Source organism: Cuculus canorus, chromosome 12 (assembly GCF_017976375.1).
Source record: "Cuculus canorus isolate bCucCan1 chromosome 12, bCucCan1.pri, whole genome shotgun sequence".
NCBI lineage: Eukaryota > Metazoa > Chordata > Aves > Cuculiformes > Cuculidae > Cuculus > Cuculus canorus.
In genome coordinates this window covers 5777134-5797912 of record NC_071412.1, presented here as the reverse complement: position 1 = coordinate 5797912, position 20779 = coordinate 5777134, and the positions used below count along the sequence as shown (strand labels likewise).

General features: G+C 40.5%; 1 protein-coding gene across 1 annotated transcript; it reads right to left on the bottom strand.

Moving 5' to 3' along the window:
* Positions 1-7969: 7969 nt before the first annotated feature.
* HDC (histidine decarboxylase) lies at positions 7970-19480 on the bottom strand. Its single transcript, XM_009556881.2, has 12 exons — positions 18501-19480; positions 17547-17719; positions 16405-16518; positions 14643-14765; positions 13687-13821; positions 12649-12792; positions 12331-12397; positions 11341-11503; positions 11140-11230; positions 9885-9983; positions 9100-9201; positions 7970-8910 (listed from the first exon to the last, which is right to left on the bottom strand). Exons 1-12 carry the CDS (start codon positions 18526-18528, stop codon positions 8149-8151), a joined length of 2001 nt encoding a protein of 666 aa, XP_009555176.2. The 5' UTR covers positions 18529-19480; the 3' UTR covers positions 7970-8148.
* Positions 19481-20779: the final 1299 nt, after the last annotated feature.

Sequence of the window (20779 nt, the reverse complement as noted above, 5' to 3'; positions counted from 1 at the left end):
AGTACAGATAATAGAGGTGTGAATATGTGAAGGGCAGGACACTGGCCAGGAGAAGATGGAAGCTGAAATAGCAAACACAATGACAGCTCTGGTGAGATTATTGTTAGACAAAACTTTTGGCTTAAAAGTAGCAAAAAAAAGTTTGGAAATTTGAGCAAATAAAATAGTCCTTGTTGACTAAATCCACTTGATTTCAGGAAGACAGGACTTTCCATTGTCCTTCTGGCTACTCACAAATCACGTTACATCATAGAAATGATTTAATAATTACTTTCTTCTACTAACAGAGCTTGCAGTAATTCACATTCTGACTAGCTACACTATATGTGCACGTAAACACGAGTACCAACATACATATCGATATCTGTTTTAATTTTAGATGTCATGTTTCTATTATAGAAAGCTGACAGAGCTGAAGAAAGTTCTATGAAGGCAAAGGATTTGGTGATCCTAATCCATGACATTTTATACTCCGTCGTTTCCAGAGACAGTGCAGTGCTGACTGCTGAAAAATGCACGAGGTTCATGCAGCAAAAGGCACATCACTTGGTGGGATAGATTTCATTCAGATCAGGATTTGCATGTGTACCGTGTGTACAGTAACACGATCTGCCAACATTTTCTAGGGTCAGTGCTGTGACCATACTTTCCCTCAGGGCTGCCAAGTGAACCCCATGGCTCCAGGGCGTTCGAAATCTCTTGAACCTCAAACGTACAGTCTTGCAACATCACCTGTTTTACATTAGCCTTTAAAATTTGAAAGCTGCTTCACATCTTTCTGGAAGAATATTTATAGAAATCATTGATATAACTTCGCCGTGCCCCTGAAATAACAACTGCGTCCAGTTTTCTTCTCACTCCCACTGGAGTTAAAATTGCAGCCCTATCACATTATACATCTGAACAACAGTTTCAGATATTCCAGTTCCTTTAAGCATTGTGTGAATGGCAACTGCAAGTAAGCTCCCGGCCTCCTAATGTGAAGGGCGGCTGCATTATTTCTATGGCCCTATTTAGCATTTATTCCACTTGTTTTCTTTCTTGGAAGACAGAGGAAGCCTTGGCTCTCCAATAACCTCTTATCCATCCCAAGCTTTCGGAGAAGCCCAACGCACTAAAGTTATTCGACCTCTATTTACTTTAGGGAGAATGCTACAAAAAAGCAGCTTTCCTCTGCTTCTCCTTTCTACACTGAACCACAGAATGCATTGAAGATAAGAGGAATAAGCCACAGACTCTGAGTTACTCTGTGCAGTTTCTTGAGCTTTTAAATATTCCCTTTGAGAGATCAGCAATTATTCAGTTAGTATTTTCTACATATGCGTGGAGTTTACTTGTGTAAAAGCAGTTTGAGTACCCTTAGAGTAAACCAGATGGCAGATCATGTCTGTTCAGTTTGCTGCTGGTCAGTAAATAAGACTGTGAAAATAAAGCCTCTCCCTCCCCCCTCTTTTTCTAAGAAAACGCATTTCTTTGATAAGCACATTCCATCCCTAAATGCTTTTGTTGGCAGCAGTATGAATGCTGGTTATACTGTAATGCCTCTGAAAAGTTTGCTGAGTATAACCTTGCCCTTATGCCAGGATAGTAACAAATTATATAAGAAAGGCTTGGTTTGAGTGTCTTCTTCAGAGGATTTCGTAAATTCATTGTGAGCTTTACACTGAATCTGGGTCAAGCCTAAAGTTAGTGGTTAAAAAACAACATTGGATTTGGCCACATGGATATCATTTACAATTCCATCACAAATGGAAGAAGAGGGGAAAGTCAAAATTTGGTGGAAAGGAGTAATTTTAAATTCTCCTGAGGTCAAGGCTCAGCTAAGCTCTCTGCTTAATCCTTACCCTTTCATTTCCCCTTGGCCACTTCAGTTCCTGATGGACGACAAGCCCTCAGCAGAAAGGAGAGAGCAAGTAGCTCACTTGCAGTGACTGGGATACCTGTACTAACCTAACATTCTGAACTCTGAACTAATTGCTGCTGGCGTAGATCTGGAATGAGTTTGGCAGTGTATCTGTAATGAACTAACAGAATTCAAAACCTATTTATGGGATGGAAACATTTCCTCAGCTCCATGAAAGAGAATTGAGGAAGGCTCCCTTTGGCTTTTCTGTATTAGGAGATGAGATGATTCCAGAGCTTTGGCAGCTCCTCTCCCTGATCTTGAAGAGCACATCTGTTCTGATGAATCCCAACCATGCCCATCCAAGGAAGATGAGGATGGGCTCAGCGCCAAGAATCTAGTTACCATCCAACACTAACAATCTCTCACATGTTGCTGTGGAATATTACTATTCTGTTCCTAGAGTATCATACCAGTTGCTTCTAACACCTCTGCAGTAGAAGATGAGGTCCACTATGATTCAGACAGCTTCACCTAAAATTTTTTTAGCCGGTCATAAATAAGCAGAGAGCTAAGTCTAAGCTCACCACTCAGTACAAAGTAGTTTAAGATTTTTAACTTCAATAGCCTGGAAACACAGTATTGTAAGGAGATATGGTGGGCAATTTTCTAGCAAAACAAGTGCTTAGTTGCAAAATGCCAATTTTTTGAGATGGAAAAGTATCCCTTTCCTTCTTTCACTTTCTGCTCTGGTTTTCCACAGACAGTCACAGTCTTGCAAGTGCTACATGTGCACTACAGGCCTTCTGGCTCAGCTACTATAGGCTTTTGAAGACCAAGCCACCTCACAAGATACTATATGTCCTTCTAACCAGTGGGCTAAACTACTAAGTCACGATATGCACGATGGAGTAGCCAAGACCCACAGTTATTAATTGCATACATATTAATAGTATTGCCATTTCACGCCACTCTACTAACGCTCATCTTATGTGGAGTGGAGCAGATGTCCCGTATGTCTTCACTATGAGATACCTGTATGTGTGACATAAATCCTGGATTATCTCTGTGGTTTTGTCTAATGCATCATGGCATGTTTATTCACAGCCAGATTGCACCTTTTTTGTCTTTTAAAAGCATTGTCATTAACATAAAGGAATGTAAAAGAACTTGTGGCAAAGTGCAGCCAAGTAAACGTACCCTATAGCATCCAGATTTCTTGCTTTTTGGAGGGAACTGTGTAATCCATTAGGCAAAACTTTCTTGGAAATCCCAGGGTCACAGGAGTGGTTTACTCACTTTGAAGACGACTTTTTTGGAGGTTGGCAATCGGTATTTCGGTGAACCGAGATGTCAGATCAGCTGCAGAGCGAACCAGCGAGCCAGCTGACCTGGCTGACCTGCTAGAAATCCCGATGCACTGCAAATTTGCAAGCATCATCCCTCTGAAGTGGGGAAAGAGCTGGAAAAATACCAATAAACTGCTGATGTTAGCACAGTTTAAGTGGTGCCAGAGCATGTATTTCATTGACCTTCATCTCCTGAACCTCTGCCAGACAGGGAGGACAAAAATGGAATGGCTTGAACTCTGCCATGAGTAGGTTCAGTGATTTATCTCTCCGTAGACTATGAACTTGGTTCTTGCATCTACAAAAATTATTTTGCCTGGTTAATAGACGCTTTACATCCCTTCCCCAGTGGGAAAGGGAGAGGAGGAGAATTTGAAATGTAGCATGCAGGGAAGGGAGATAAAGCCGTTGTTTATTATCTCCTCATTCCTTCCTTTGCATTAGTCCTAATCTTGGTACTAATATGACTTCTTGGTGAGCCAGTTCTATCGGTGAGTCAGCAGAGAACTCACCCAGCAAAATACAGTTTTCTACTGGCTTACTGAGCTGAAGTCATCACTGAAGTGTCAGAAGAGCACCAGAGCTGAAACAAGGGAAGCAGTGGAGGTAGAAGGCCACATAAGGAGTAGAAGGAAACAGAATCACCCCTTCTGTCCAAGGAGTTTTTGCACCAATTAATTAAATCAGGTCAACCTGTCTCATCTGGTTGCAACCTTACTAAAAAAAACCTGTGATAATACTGCAAATAAACTTTTAATAACAACTGTAATAGCTGTGAATTGGAAATTGGATAGAGAGGCATTTGAAACTGGAAGCTGAAGATTGAAGACTTTAGTTTAGCAATCCTGAAAAATACTCAGTTGGGGCTTTCAGTGGGAAGAGTCAGGTGAAACAAATAAAAAACCAAACCAAACGCGGCTGACCTGTTGCACAGGTTCAGTGAAGCCACGAGTCATTCCCGCTGAATCCCATCTCTCTGCCATTCATCAATAATTAGGTAAGTGCAGTTTTGTAGCGTGTTTATCACCAACATGAGCTAGCTTGAACGGAGTTTGCTGCCTTGTACCGTTACAGTGAGGTGTCCCATCACTAGAAAAATAGAAAACTGAAAAGAGAGGAGGCTGTCTGCACAGCAAATGCTGCAGCCTGGAGCATCCTACGTTTTAGCAGCCCAAGGAGTGCTGGGCTTTCCCATGCTCCCTGTCCACATACCCTCCCCTTAACATACAGTCAGCTTGAATCCCAATTTAACACAAACACTCAGTTGCTTTTTACCCTCTGGTGACATCTCGTGGTTCAAAACAAGACATCCCTATCTGCTGGCAGACCCTGCAAAGCCTCGAGGAGCTGAACCTGCTGAGTGGAAGTCTCTCTCCCAGATTTGAGGAGTTCTAGAGCATGTGACAAGTTGAGCTTTTCTTTAATTTTCCCTTCCTTTCCTGCTTTGTGCATAGTGCAAGTGAGCACTGTAGCAACAACCGCCTATAAAGAACTGAAAATAGAGGTAAGAAGGAAAAAAAAAAGCAAATAAGAGAGCAGAGCATAGAAACTCAGCAAGGAGAATAACGAATGCATTTCATGAACTATATTTTCTATTAATAAAACAGACTAATGTCTAAAGGAAAATACGTTAGTATGTTTTCTAAAGAGGCTTAGAAGGAAGGGTTTGCTTATAGGAGAAAGAAAGGAAATCATAAAAATAGAGAGGTTAGCCTGAAGTTCAAATTTATATATTGCTGTCATTGTTCTTTCAGATTACGAAGGCAAAACAGGAATGGCACGATTCAACTAAAGGAAAACTGTGAATTTAATGGAGAAACTACTTACAGACGTGTTAACACTCACCTCCCAGACTACATGAGACCTCGTTTTATAAGGATTACAGTAAACCAGTGTTCCTGAGTAGCTTTTGTGTGTCCGTGTTGTGTTTTCTCTCTATTCTATGAGGTCTATGGACTTCCAGTTAAACTTGCAGTTCTCAAAAAGGCTTCGTCTCTCACTTCTCGTCATTAACCAATATGACAGTAGAACTGCACCCAAATGTTTCAGTTCAGCCTGAAAAAAAAACAAGTTACATGAGCAGCTACAGGATAGGTGGCACATTTTAATATATAAAATCAGGAAGATCTCTTAGTGGAAAATACATTCTCTATGGGATTCCTTCAGCACAGGAACACAGCTGTGTTCTCAGGTTACTGGACCTTCCTCTACAGACTGTTCTATGCAAAATACCCACAGACAAACAAAAGCTTGCAAGAGAGGCCTTAGATTTTTATTCTACTAGTGAATAAATAGCCAAATTCTAAACTGAAGTTTAACTTGAATTAGGAAGATGTTGCAAGAATGTCATTCTCGTCCTTCTCAAGTTATTTATTTAAAATAAGCATCGCTCTTTTGAGAAAGGTTGAGTGTCCACTGAGATGATTCAAGAGAACTAACACAGAGATAGTAGCCTGCCTGATTATTTAATCAAACTTTAGACTTTTGAGTTATACCAACAAAACAGTTGACTAGTCAAGGTAATGGTTTGTCTTGCCATCTCAGGTAAAGTAATTCTTACCTGGTCTCCAACTGCCATTTCATTTGCTCTTCTTTTCTGAGAAGAACTCTGCTGTGTTTCGGTCCAAGAATTAAATAATTTTCTAGATAAAATCTTTGATTCTCTCTAAAAGCTGAAAATTAGCATTTTCCTGCCTCATTTAAACAGAATAGTAAGGTAAGCCTTTCAATAGTTTCTGCACCCACAGCACTTACGTCCAGAGTAATTACTGGCCACCTATTCCACAGCCCAGTTATTACCTGATAAATACAGATAGTTTTAACCTCTATTAGCAAGGCTTCAACTTCTGTACTGTATGGACTTTCTTTAAATATGACTCTCTTTAAATTTAGGAAATGTAATCTAATTCCCACAGTTATATGCTGATGTTGATAAGAAGAGATGTAATTTCGGTTTGTAGAGTGCCATTGAACTTAGAGCAACTTTTAAATACCATAAAGTACAATTAGTGGAAGAGGGTTTCAACCCAGCAATCATCAAAGATCACCTGATTTCATATCGCTGGATGACAAAGAAAACCTGCATGTACAAATGACCGAGGACATTTATAACTCAGTAAAAAAACCATGACTTCAAATTGTCAGTATATTAAAAAAAAATCTGTGGTTTATAATACTTTTTAAAGCATCTGTTATTCTACCTTGCCAGAAAATTCTATTTATTAATAGTAGCAAATATCAGTATCTGAAATAAAGTGTGAATGCGAGATTGTTTTAATAAAGCAGAACTTCTCCAACTCTACCCGTATCGTAGCCTGGCCTCTCCTCTCCTTCACACTCTGATTCTCCCTGTCTGTGGATGTATCGTTAATGCCAGGAATGTTTATACTGTGCACTCAAGCATGTGAAAGTGGGTACAACGTGAGACGTCTTTATGCAAATACATTTATATTCGTATTAAAGGGTGATCCGCTGCATTAGTAAAAATTATTTCTCTATGTCAAAATACAAGATTTATTAAAAAGACTGTTAATAAACTTGTCTCAAATTATCTGATCAAAAGTAGATGCTTACATTAAATTTTATCCATTGTAGCAGAGATGCCCTCTTGTTTTTCGTGCACCAAATACTACATACACAGAATGAGAGCATTTTAAAAGAACTAAGATGTATTTTCTTTTAAGTGCAAAGAGACTAATAACAGGCCAGATACTTCATAAAAATGTATGGCTAAGATTTCCCTAGAATTTACAAAAAAAAGACATATAATATTATAGAATGGAATAAAATAAATCTCTTCTTACTGGAAAGGGCCAGAAGGTAAAATTTTATTGCTCCTTGTAACAAATGCCTCAATATAACCCACTGTGAGTTTAGCTGATGCTGTATCAGGGTATGGAAATGGTTCTGATTAACCAGACTCCTCGTGTATATAATTCAAGAATAGATGTACGGGGTCAGACGGAAGATGTGTCAGCCGAGTACGCTACCTTCAAGAGAGGATGACTGTAGGTGTCTGGAAACAATTAAGAAGGAAGCAGCAGGCATCTAGCAGCGCTTTCCCTGAATAATCTCCTAGCAATCACCATACTTTCTGCCTCAATAGTGGTATCTTGGAATTTCATACTGCCCTCAATAGATTTCTCTCCCTCCCGTTTTTCAAATTATTATTAAAAAAAATACATAAAATCACTGGCCTCTTGTAGCGACCTGTTTGCCACGCAGAGACCCTCTTTTCTATAATGCTGCTTAGTTCTTCTGACATGAGAAAGGGTGAATACCATTCCTGCTCTCTTTCCTCCTGCACTTGTGATTTACAGACCTCAGGTAATGCTGAGAAAGGCCACAAGTGTTTACAAAGGGCAACGGCTCTGGCACACGGTTGCATCAATCCTGTGCACTGTAACTAATTACCGCAGGTAGAAGGGCAGGGCTACTGTGTTTAAACTCAACGGAGCTTTAGAACTGCCCTAATACAGTAAAATCTCTTAGAGATGTTCCACACTTCTTTTTGCACAGTTCAGAATTTATGTTGATGTTGTCTGCACACATCTCCTCACAGCGGTCTAGACGGTTGAAGTCAAGGTATTAGGGACAAAAAATGGTGCAAATAGAGAGGTAGATTGTTTCCCCCCTCCTGAGGGCAGCATATTATGTCAAAACAGTTCTAGCCTACCAGCTAGAACCTGTCCAGTACCAGGGCTAATAAAGCAGAAAGTGGCATCTTTACCACAGTTTACAAACCAGACAGCTTCATGTTATATGACTACAAGATTTATTGGACATTTTAATCTATAAATACATGAGATTGCACCCAGTAAAAGCACAGGAATTTTCTTGGTGGTCATTGCCACTGCTTACATACTGAACAAAGTAACAGTAGTATTGCATATGAATAAGCAAACTTTGGTTGTCTTTCTACCTGGAGAGGTTCTAAGGATGAATCTCCTTTATTTGTTAAACAATGGCTTGCAGAGGACAACAAGGCAGCTGAAGGCCACACTGAATGCTACACTCTGAAAAGCTTGGGACACTGTAGAACTTAATTAGTTTTTTGAAGGCACTTTTTTTGAGCTTCATCACCTCTTCAGGCAACCTGGAAAGAATTCTGGCATTTGCATGAGACTCCTTCTTGTCAGTGGCTGCTGCTTTGGGGTTACACTGCTCAAGACCACCAGTCATTGGCACGCTGTTGCAGCTAAGGGAACGTGCTGTCTTTTTCTTGCCTTGAACAGATAGATAACTGAATAAAAAAGAGTTTAACTTATGTTTGGTAACATCTGGGACATCTTCTGGAAAACAGTCATCTAGAGGATCCCCTTGACCTTTCACTTGTTGACTAATCACGCACGTACTGGGACATGCTGCTAACTTTTTATGCTGAACTACTATTTTTCTGGAAGGTGTTTTGTGTTTTCCTCCATCCAGATAAAGCTGAGAAGCGCTACTAATGGCATCAGAACCAGGCTTAACTATCATATTGGGGATTCTTGCCTCATCACCAGAATTGGTGCAGTGCAACCCATAATTCTGGCTAACAATTTGGGCAGCAGCGTGTTGAATGATGTTCCAGTCTTGCAGAATATCTTCCCTGGTCGTGAACTGAGATGTTACAGTAAAGCGAATGATGAACTTGTCATGAATGGTTGCTGGAATAAGGAAGAGCCTGCCAGACCTGCTTAGTTCTTTCAGGAGTTTTTCTGTCAGTGAATTTGGACCCTGTTTTAAATATGAATAAGAAAAAAAGAATACTATAGTTAGATTTTCCAGTGACATCCACGTGTCTCTCTAAGAATTCCAGCGTTAGAAATTCTCACATGAAAGTTTATTCACGTTTTTTCATGTCTGGGAAGAGATCAGCTGTGGTCGATTCATTCTAGGGCGACATGCAAAAGGGTCAGTCTTTACCTTTAAACGAAACACAACCAGTCCAAGATGCCTCTTTGCAGGAATTTCAAAGAGCGGATCACTTTTAACCAATGACTCAAAGAATTTGGCTATTTCCGTACCCTAAAGTTAAGGAAAAAAAATAGTTATATATTGGTTTGTCACAAATCCACTGCAAGACATTAAATTAAGTAGTTAAAAAGAATTATTTTCTTTACTTAGACACACAATTCAAATGCATGAACAGTAGCAAACAGAAGAATGACAACAAAGCTAAGAATATTCAAGTCTGTTTCTATGTGCCCAAAACCTTGACAACAAAAAGAGTAAATGGACTATACATGGGAATTTTCTAGAAGGTTTTAAAACCAAATGGCTTCCCAGATTAGAGTCCTCTTGCAGAAACCGTTCATCCATAATACGATCTCTTGTATTTACACTCCATCAAGGACTTAAGCCTGTAAATTTTCGTAGCAGTAGGTTCAGCCGACCATCACAGCCCGCCTCCCAAACAGCTGCCACTTGGCCTTAAAGAAAGCTCCTATAGATTAGTACTTGATAACGTGCAGAAGGCATTGACTTATTGAGTCACTTTCCATTGGCTTTTGCTTCCGAAAAGGGTACAGGAAATGTTTCATCTTAACAGATTACTTAAGAGTAAAATTAGCAGGCGTTTAGTGTTCACACACAAGCTTTGTCCATGAGAGGATTTCTGTTACCCATCTTTCCATCACTGAATTTGTATTAAATTCAGCTACCAATAAGTTAACTTCATACATTTATGCTTGCACTGCTAATTCACGTACGTGTCGGACATGAGCTTGAAGCTTTTTCACTCCAAATGAACGAATCACAAACCACAGCTTCAAAGAACGAAACCGACGACTCAGTGGAATTTGCCAGTGCTGTGAAAACACAACAGAGCATCAGTGAGTGCAGAAACAGAAGAGCATCCCCTTACACTGCTACGACTGCTGCTTCAGAGCCAGGTCAGAAATCTCCACTGGCACACCTAATTTCAAATTTCTGAATATCTCCTAAGCCTCGGAAATAGCCATCGAAGAAAAACTAGGTCTACATATTTTGCAACTATTTGAAAAAATAAGATTTTGGCTATTGCCTTTAATCCATGGCCTGGATATGCTTACGATTTTTAGTCAATTACCAGCTAATAACAGCACTGTTCTGCATTTAAAGGGCATTATGAATTTAAGAGGTGCCCTCTTTCACTTTAGGACTGAGCGCTCACTTCAGTTCCTGTCATTTCCCTATTTCAGTGCCATCCTGATGGTTTTGCAAATTAACTATAAACAGTGAGAGCTGCTACAGGAGTAAAACCCTTCCAGAGGAGGTAACACCTGCTGCATGGAAGAGGGACTGAACGTGGAAAAGGAGCAACATAATTTCATGCAAGGTCCTACTTAACCACAAGAGGGACTCATTGATATATCCACCCACACACACTCTAGTGAAAAGCACTATTGATTTCAAGACAACAATTATCTTTTCAGGACTAGGGTGAGATCATAGCAGCAACAATTGGCAGTGAATATTCTTTTGTTCTACTGGACTGAAATCTGCTGGATGTAAAGTGAAATGCCTCTTAGCTCTCCTATGAATAGCTTAATCTGAAGAAAAACTTAATTCATGCTATTGCTGTTTCAAAGCATGGGGTTGCCATTGCTTACTACTTGCTCTTTTTTATTACATATCAGAAATAGGAGAAAGCCAGCCAAAATGCCATCAGTTGGAATTACTTCAGCAATACAACGAACAGAAATGACCTTTCTAACTAAGAAGGCCAGGCTGGAACCCCATCTGTGTAAAAATCTTAAGTACTTCAGTCTCTATATCTGAAAGCAAATTTATAAGTAATTTTCATAACTAGGGATCACTTCAAAGTTCTGTTATTTAATCTGCATTAGGATCTGATTATAACTGGTTTTATGCTTGTATGTACCAAGATCAGCTATAAGATGAGCACACTCCAGCATGTGAGGAAATTTGCACTCTGTTTGAATATTTTATATGCTATTTAAAACATCAACTCAAATAACTTACCATGAAATCAACAGCAGCTCCCGAGTTGGGATGTCTGAGGTAAACAGGGTTAACACTGAAGGTCTGATGTAACTTGTATTTATCCTTAACCCTATCAATTGTAGAATGAACCGTATTTAGCAAAAAAATAGTGCAGAGAAAGACTTTGCAATCTGCATTTTATCCTTTTGGTGGCGTTTGTGGATTTTTGCCTTTACTCACCAAAATCCAGTGCAGTCAAAATGAACCATCATCCATTTAGAAGGGTTAAAAGTAAAGGAATCTGCGTATTCAATTCCATCCAAGAACAATCGAAATTCGGGACATACAAAGGCTGTTCCTGCATATGCAGCATCAATGTGAAGCCAAAGTCCTTCAGCATCACCTGTTGGAATTTAAATTGTTATTAGGTAAGAGACAGAAGGAATCAAAGTACATGCTTGATCTCTCCTCTCTAAGAAGTATGTGCATGCTTTTGCAGGAGGCAGACAGGCTGACAACAAAAGAGCAAGCAAGACAAACAACTGACAATCTAGTTTTATTCCAAAGCTATGGATCCTAGACCCCAAAATACAGAATAATGCTGAAATCAGATGGGCTCTATAACAGAATTCACTACTCCATATTTCATCCAAGTGACGCTTTTAAACATTTGACTTCTGTTACCCGCCTTTTTACAAGGCCAAATTCCTCAGTAAAAAGGCAGTGGCAGAAAGCTGGTATAAAGACATGGTGGCAAGCAAAAAGGACACAGAGCTAGAAGCCACACTGTAAAAGCGCCACAGGTCTTCAGCAACTGCTTGTCAGAACGTATGCTGGAATAAAATCTGCAACTATGTCAAATTTACCTGTTGAACTAGTGGCTACAAGGATGTCCTACCAAACACTACCTTCAAAGGTCTTTTGCTAGGTAAAATGTTTATGTATCTATCTTATAACAGAACCACACTCTGAACTGTGTAGTCCATTTTCCCTGAATAACCGCATAAAAGACTTATCAGTTGGCAAATTTAGTCCCTCTTGAATAGAATGTATTTGAATTTCCTAACCTAAATCTTACAGAAATCACTGCAGTCTTGCACTGACTCCACCGGTCCTTGAGACACCTGCAAAACTCGTGTGATTAGTTTTACTGCTTGGTTTTGGCATGAAAAATTCTCATATTCTCATCTGTGCTATCATAGTTTAAAATGAGGAAGAAAAGACACTTACAAACTGGACCCAGTTCTGAGAGATTGTCAAAAGCACAGACACCAGTTGTACCCAAAGTTGCACAAACCTAGAAGAAAACAAACCTGTTAAGATGGCAATTTTTTAATAAATGGATGCAGCAGTTTAGAAGTGAAGAGGGTATCATATGCAGTTAAAACATTAAAATACTTTTGTTCAATAAAATGGAAATTCTTGTATACATTTTAACCTTCAGATAATGTATTTTAGCACAATAAAAAAGTTTTCAGATGTAATTTTCTGTTGACATTAGGAATACACCACTATGTCAATACCCCTCAACCAGAAAGTTGAACATACAAAGACTGGCACCAGCCCTTTCTTTCTGTCTTCTGCAATGGCTTTCTTCAAAGTTTCACCTCTGAGGGAAAAGTTCTCATCCACAGGCAGAAATTTCATCTTCACAAGAGAAATCAAGCCAGCTTTTTCTACAGAAGAATGTGCCTTTAAAAAAAAAAAGAAAAAAAAACCAGTAAGAAAGCAAGCTCTGAGGCTGAACAGCTGTGATAAGTTACAGCCTTATGAAAGACAGTGGATGCAAGAAAAGCTGAGATAAGCTCATTGTAAGTCTGAAAGTTTCTTCTTTGTGAATAACTAAAATAAATAATACACTGTAAACTCCATTTATTTGGGTACTGGTTTCTAAAAATCTAGTAATAGGCATCCTTACCTTGTGTTTGAAGGGCCATTTATCAAAACTCAGATCTTAAAGGACCCCTTATAAATTGATCAACCTTAGTTAATTCCCTTCTCTCTGCCATGAGAAGATAACCGCCTCCCCCAAAGTGTGCCTACTTTAGGGCTGAGACAGACCAAAACTCCTCACGAGAAAAAGCCCTTTTAGTTACACGAAGAGAGAACCAGCAGGACTGTCTCTCCTGTTGGGAACTTCCACAGCGGAATACAGAACAGGTTTGCAGGCATAGTCACAGCACTGTACAGGTATTTTCTCCAAGAACAGGCAGAGAGCAGGAGCAACACTGAGGTGACACCCTAAGTGTGCCTGTCTCCAGATGGGGGGAGGCTGTGAAGGAAAAAGAACCGAAGCAGCATGAGATCAGCACCGAGTTACTGGAGTAAGGCTTTGTGAAAAACAGGAAGGAAGTGCAGAAATGAATCATGAGAAACAGTCTCTTGAGGACCGGGACCCTACAAAACCTCATCTCACGCTGATTTCGTTTCCCCATCTGCAGAAAGCAACGTTAGAGGGATTCATTCATGCTTGTGAGGCATTCATGGTTGCGTTTTTCCTCCTGGTGCAGAACAGGAGGTCACCTGGTATGGTCTCAGTGAGACAGCAGAAGCGAATCTGTTGTCTTTGTAACCATAAGAACCTACTTGATCAGACGCATAAGCGATGAGGCGAGAATTGAGCGAGGACTCATCGGCGTCTGTCTCAGAAAGCTTCATCTCCAGAATTTTGTTTTTCCTTGCTGCTAGCAGTGCAACCAAGGTTGATTCACTCACGGTGCTCTGCAAAGACATGACTCATTTACTGCAACACACCACCACTTTATTGCTATTTTGTCAGGGACTGAGTGGAGTCATCAAACTGCTCAGCTGCCCCTTTCCTCTTTTGCTTCTACTCCTACTTTTCCGGGATGTTCGTCACTAGCTGACGAGCAGCTCTCTGGGCCAGCAAAACAAAACAAAACAAAGCTGTTTAACAACTGTGTATTTTTAACATGCAGGACTGCGTTGGGGGAGTAAATTAAGCACATGTTCCTTTTGTTCTTTTACAGCTAAAATATAGTATCTCCCATAATAATTACAAACCTGAGCAAAGCTGCTTATAGCAACACGGCCTCAGCACTGATTCCAAGGGATATTTGCTTGGGCTTTATGGAAGGAGGTAAATGTTCAGGCTTTGATCTGGCAACTCTCAGAGACACAAAGTAGACACGAGAAAGGAAAAATAATTTCTTGTGTGGCTAAGAAATGCAGGCAGAAGGATAGTAACAAGGATTCTTTCTCTAATTACACAAGAATCACTTTAGTGAACAATTTGGTGATGTGAAACAGACTGAAGAAACCAAATGTGACCCTCATTTATCCTTAATAAGGCCACAAGAGTGGCTCCTTGCTCATTACACAACTAGGACTAAAAGCAATAGCAACTCCTATTCTATAATCTTCTATATCTGATAGTAAAATATGGGAAAGTAATGTCAAATTGGGATGTGCCTATTCAGAGCAAATCTTGTTGGCTTTGCCTCCAGGAAAATTATCATCCAGAGGGAAATTCCCCTTAGTGAAAATAAGATGTTGATGAGGTCACCTCTGATCTCTCCCACCTGTAATACTCCTCCGCCCACGCTGTTGGGATGGTGGTGCAGGAATTTATCTGGAAGGCCCAGCATTTTAGCTAACCAATCCATCACATTCATTTCCAGTTCTGTACAGGCTGGACTGGAGGCCTAGAGAAATTAGAAAAAAAGAGAATTAGGCTGTAATTCACTCTGCGAAAACAGAAGAAGTTACTTTACCCTTAGGGTAAACCACATATCACATTTTAATTCACTAGCTATTAACACTTTTTAATTGCCTTGGGAGAAATCTCACCTAAGCGTAACAAAGGCAGATGACAAGCTTTGTAGCACTGGATATATAACCAGCTAACTGCGTAAGACTATGGCCCATACCTAGCAGAACACAACACTGTTGTAATAAAAATCATGCTGTTTGGCAAGTTCTGTAGCACAGACCTGTCTTAAGGCTGCAGTTGAGGGTGAGCTCCAAATCCCTTAGTCATTACCAGCTGCTGTCTTGGAACACCAAATATAGATAGAGACTCTCAGCAACCTTCTTAAAATGCTCTCCCCAGATTACCTGCATCACCTCAATGTCGAGCTTCTATGCTATCAACAATTATAAAGTCATTAAAAAAAAAGGCTTGTAGCGACGGGATGAGGGGCAGATTCAGACTAGACATTAGGAGGAATTTCTTCGCCACGAGGGTGGTGAGACACCAGCACAGGTTTCCCAGGGAAGCTGTGGCTGCCCCATCCCTGGAGGTGTTCCAGGCCAGGTTGGATGGGCCTTGGGCAGCCTGGGCTGGTGGGAGGTGTCCCTGCCCATGGCAGGGGTGGAACTGGATGGGCTTTGAGGTCCCTTCCAACCCAAACTATTCTATGATTCTAAGAAATCACAATGAGGCATTTGAGACAACCCCGTGGAACTGCAACTCACCAACCAAGTCCAGGCTCTTAGTCCCTAAAGAGAAAGGGCCCTGACCAGCCTGAGGAGAGTCAAGGGAGGCTTTTTGAAGAGCAGCAAAAGAAAGACAAAAGCTGTTCTGCAGTGTCCAGATTTCCACTTATGAAATAGTCGGTTTACATTGCAAACTTAACGGAAATCTATCAAAACTAGATTGAGGGCATGGGAACAGATGTTTCTGTGTACACAACAAGCTAATTTGATACAGCTACATGGAAACTGTAACCACCAATTTCTTAAAAGTTTATAAGCTTCTACTGCTTTTTTACATGGAGACATACATCTAAAACCTCGGCAGTTTCACTGGAGGGGAAAATGTTGGCTACTGAGGTATGTAGAGTCATAACCGAGTAGCACTGTGCAGCTGCTGCAGGAGGATACAAAATGCTCAGATATGCTGGGAAAGGGCGCTAAATTATTTTCAGAAGAGGAAAATAGGAATCGCGTTGTCTCAAAGAAGCAGGAGAACTGGAATGGAGCCCAACCTACACTGCAGTCATGGCTGGTGGCTGCTCTATTGCCTGCAGTGCTTGTGTAACAGTCCTGGCGCTGAGACAGGGAACAGTGCTCACAGTGCGATATGCAAAGAATTAGAAAACAGACATTTCTAGTTGTATATTTTCTTCATTCACCTCTTACTGCCAGGTAATGTTTGCTCTAATGTATTTTGTTTTTCAAGTGACATTTTTAATTCACGCAAATGACATATAATTGGTTAAAACAAATAATTATACTGACTCTCAGAACAAGAATGAATGACCATGACCTGCTCCCGCATAATCCACACAGAATATCCAAAACAACAACAACCATAATAATAATAATAATAATAATAATTACCCATGTGAATCCCAAGCAGTTAATCGCATCAGCCAACATGTCTCCAAGGAGAGAAGGCCAGGAAGTAAGAGCTGGAAAGTAGGCATGCATGTGTGGGCTTTGCCAATGCACTACCTAGAATAAAATCATCTAGAAGTTATGTCCGAAAACGTCACAAAATCCTGCACGAGATGCAGTGATTAGCATCTGTTTAAAGTGATGCTAAAGGCTCACAGCAACATAATATGTGCAATTATAGATCTGCTAGCAGAAAGCTACAGAGATAATATCAACCGGACTGCAGCACTAGTAAATGATAACGCCGTGCCGTTATTAGATAAATCCCAGATTATAGCAAAAGTATTTATCTGAATTAAACAGGCAGGCAAAGATTCTGAACAGGAAAGAATGGCCTTCTGAACACTGTACAGTGAGAAATATTTATCAAAACATTCATCTTTATAAGGGGAATCCTAGTAACGAAGTTGCTGTTGCTCATTTTGTTGAACAACAGCTTGCTTTTCGCTACACGCAGCAGTTTAAGGTTATGTAGCCCCCTCTCTACCCCTGAAGGAGCTGGTTTGCGGGACACCGGTGTAAGCGTGTTTAATGTCAGTACCTCTCACATTAGACCAAGTTTCTGCAAACATCTATAAAGGAAATTCTAAAATAGACTTTGAAACAGCTTCTTATATAAAACATTTAATTAGGTAATACGAACCTAGCAGTACGTGCAAGAGAAAGGAGACATTTACATTCAAAGAGCAAGAAACAAGTCTCATATGTACACAATGTTGGGCAAGAGATGTTTCAGCTTGCTCAAGTGTGCTCAAGTTCCCACATCTCTTAGACGATGCAATTCAGCAGGCAGAGTTCTTGTGAAGCTAAATTCACCAGTGTCAGAAAATCAGTTTCCCTCTAAGCAAATATGAGCTATTCTTAATGTATGAAATACTTCAAAAACACATTCAGCCTATCCCCCACCATTACAAAACAACAGTAATCTCCAAAATCCTTCTGTGGACATAATCTACAGGACTTATTCTACATTGTGGGTGTTTTATTTAGTTAAGTGTTCTGCAGAATCTGCGCATTCCCAGGATTAGGTGTTCACCCCAGGTAGTGATGGCTTTTTCCTGTCACGATTATACTTTATTTCTTACCCCGGGCATAATAATCTTCTCTATATCTCCAAAGATGTTGTCCCAGCTGTCTGGGTCCATTGGGGCAGAATCCGGCAACTGGGATCTCATGTAACCTGGCTGTACATCAGGAGTCACTCGTCTCTCTCTCACATTGCTCAGGTACTGGCAAATGTAATCCACCATCTCCTTCCCTGGAAGAGGCAAACCAGAGCGCTGAGTTTGGATTGAGGGAAAACTAACTAGTAGTACTCGTAGTTTACGCAATCTGACAGTAGCATCAGACAGAGCTTGGAACACCGCTCCTAAGGCAGCCACAGGAACCAAGCTTCCTACACCCTGCTTGTCCCATCTAATAATGTAGGGACATAACTTCTAGTACAGGTTTCATGGGGATGGAGCAGATTCACAGGATTCAGTGTTGTTGAATAGTTCAAATGGACCTTTAAAAATACAATCATGGTACGAGCAGTTTGTCTGATTACTAAGACAGATTTTCTTACCTACAAATTAACTGAAACTAAATTTTCACAGTGCCCTGTGCTTCCCTGTTGTTACATACCCCACTTTTGCATCCTCTGAAAACAGTTGCACATGCACCCCAGTGCTGGGACCAAAGTTTGCTCCCCATCTCCAGAACTGTGCCAGTATCACTGAAGTTTCATGATGCCAGCTAGGGAAGAGCCACTGTACATAACCCCTTAGCACAAGCTCATTGAGAATTACAGTTCTGCAGCTTTACAACAATATAAATGTAACCCTAAAAAGCCTAAGTCATCCCCTGACTAAATCCATCAATTTAAATCCAGCCTTGGGACACGTTTTTGTCTCAGCCCCAGCAGACAGAGTCTCAAGGACGTGTGCAAACAAAGAGTAGACAGTCCCATCCTCATTTCTGGGTACCACTCCCAGACCTACAACAGCTGTTCTCTGTGAGCAAATGCTACCTGTTGCCAAGAGAAGAGGACCACTCACCTCTCTGTCTGTACTCCTCAGACTCCATATAGATTTCTTCTAAAAGCACCTCTTCAAACCCGGGCCACGACCTTTCAGGAGCTGTGGGCAGTTTGATCTGGTGCCCTGCTGGCTGCTTCACCCTTTATAGCTCCCTTTATCTCTCAAACTCACGCATTCTGGAAAAGGTTTAACGTAGGCAGGTTATTGGTGACCGTTTATCTAACTCCTCCCAACTGAGGGCTTTTACAGTCTCTCCTATGTTCTCATCTGTGCTCTTTTGATGTGTAAGATAGTGTATCTCTAAGAGGAGCTGCCTCTGCACTAACACTGTCCCATTTTCAATCTTTCTGAAGTCTCACGGTAATCCATGTCATGGATAAAAAGACACATTAACATAAAACTCGAGGGAGAGGAAAAAGCTGAAGAGCTTCCAAAACCAAATAGAAGCAGCCACGTTACTGTAGTACACCAAGGTACTGCGCTAGCAGTAGTCGTTGAAACAAGGCATCAGCACTTCACAAGTTTGACACAGCAGGCACGAAGTTTTCCTGAGTCTGCCTGCATCCCCACGAGTCCTCAGTCCCTGAGCTGTTAGTACCCTGCTACTAGAAGGAAAGGCATTACCATTACTGCCAGATCCCAAACAGTAATGTAAAGCACTGATCCCCTGTTGATTTCCTGCTCTCGCAGATCAGACCAGGTTACACTGAAGGGTGATGTTCCTCTACCACTGAGCTGGGAAAACACATCTTTTTCCCCTCAACACTGAACTTGCTTTCCTCCGCATAATACACATTAGCAGTGGGATTTGGCTTCCTATCTCCAGAATTCCTCTAAGTCCTCCATATGGACTAGAAGAACAGCCACATGGATTTCCAGCTTTAAAAGCTGAAAACACATCCTGACCATGTTTTGGCAAGCCCAACTTTTAAATTGTTCTCAATGCGGAGGGCTTATCTTCACCAGAAGGAAAAATCACCTGCTCTACACTGATACCAGGTAGAAGAGAGAACAGACTTACGGGCTAAGCACCAGAAGGAGAAATTCCTACATACAACATATCTGCTTGCCCTATTTTGGCTATACCCCAGGCTCCTGCTTCAGGTTGGCTGGAGACAGGATACCAGGACAGGCAAACCCTTAGACTGATAACACGGCAGCAGTTTCTCCGTTCGCATCATACAGAAGAGAACTGGCTGTCAGAGCAGCTTTGATTTTTTTGCCTCACATAGTATAATGCAGCCACATTATTCTTTCATTATTCTAGAAAGTTATGTCTTCCTACAGAAGAGTGAGAAAGCCTTTCCTAGTTTCTGTTGTGATTAGATACTTGAGAAAGAATCGTCTCATAGATATGACAAGATGCTCTGATACACGAACATCTGATTAATATACTGAAATTTTTAGAAAAATTATAAAAAGGCATTGAAAGAAGTGCAAGAAGTGCAGAAAAAAACCCATCATATGCATTTGTCTGCTTTATCTCACGTTTCTCTGGAAAAATTAGGACAAAAAGTAACAAGATGCCCACACACTAAATATCAATTTCTGAACCTCTCCTGGCTTTCTTGTAAACGCCACAATAAAGTGGAGCAAAGAAGATGAGAAGGGACCGGCAACAAGCACAGGACCAACTGAAAAAGAGCTCAGAGTTCTCAAAAACTGTGATTCTACACCATTAAGAGTAGTACATTAACATACAGATGTCTGTTCAAAGAAAGCTGGTAGGCAATTACACTTATGATTTCAATTTGGAACAGCAAATAAGGTGCTATACTTTTAATAATGCTTTCAGAGCTTAACTACACAATAAATATTCCATGTGACATATACCCTACAGCTTTGCTCAACGTTAATCGTTTCATCAGGTTAGTTTCTCGTTCTGTGCAGAAGAGAACAAACAGCAGGACCTGTTCAGAATTAGAATAAGATAGGTGATAATGAATTCCTGGTAGGGTAAATATTGCTGGTGATAAATAAATTCTTGTTATAGCTACCCTGCACTTGGAAGGATTTTGTAACAACGAGGAACAGAATATTTACTCACAGGAAGCAGAATGAATGAAAAAGGGTCTTTTCATTGTTTGCTACAACAGTCTGTGTCGTCAAAACCGTGAGAAATTTGCCATTTGGATGTGAACATTACCACTATCGCTACTCAGACCAACGTTGAAATTCTTATCGTTATTAAGAGCTGACAGAGATTAAACTGTAGTTAAGTTTGTGGGATGTGAGGACACAAACATTATTTTGATCACAGAATAATTCAATTGATGCAAAGCCTAACCAGAACATTT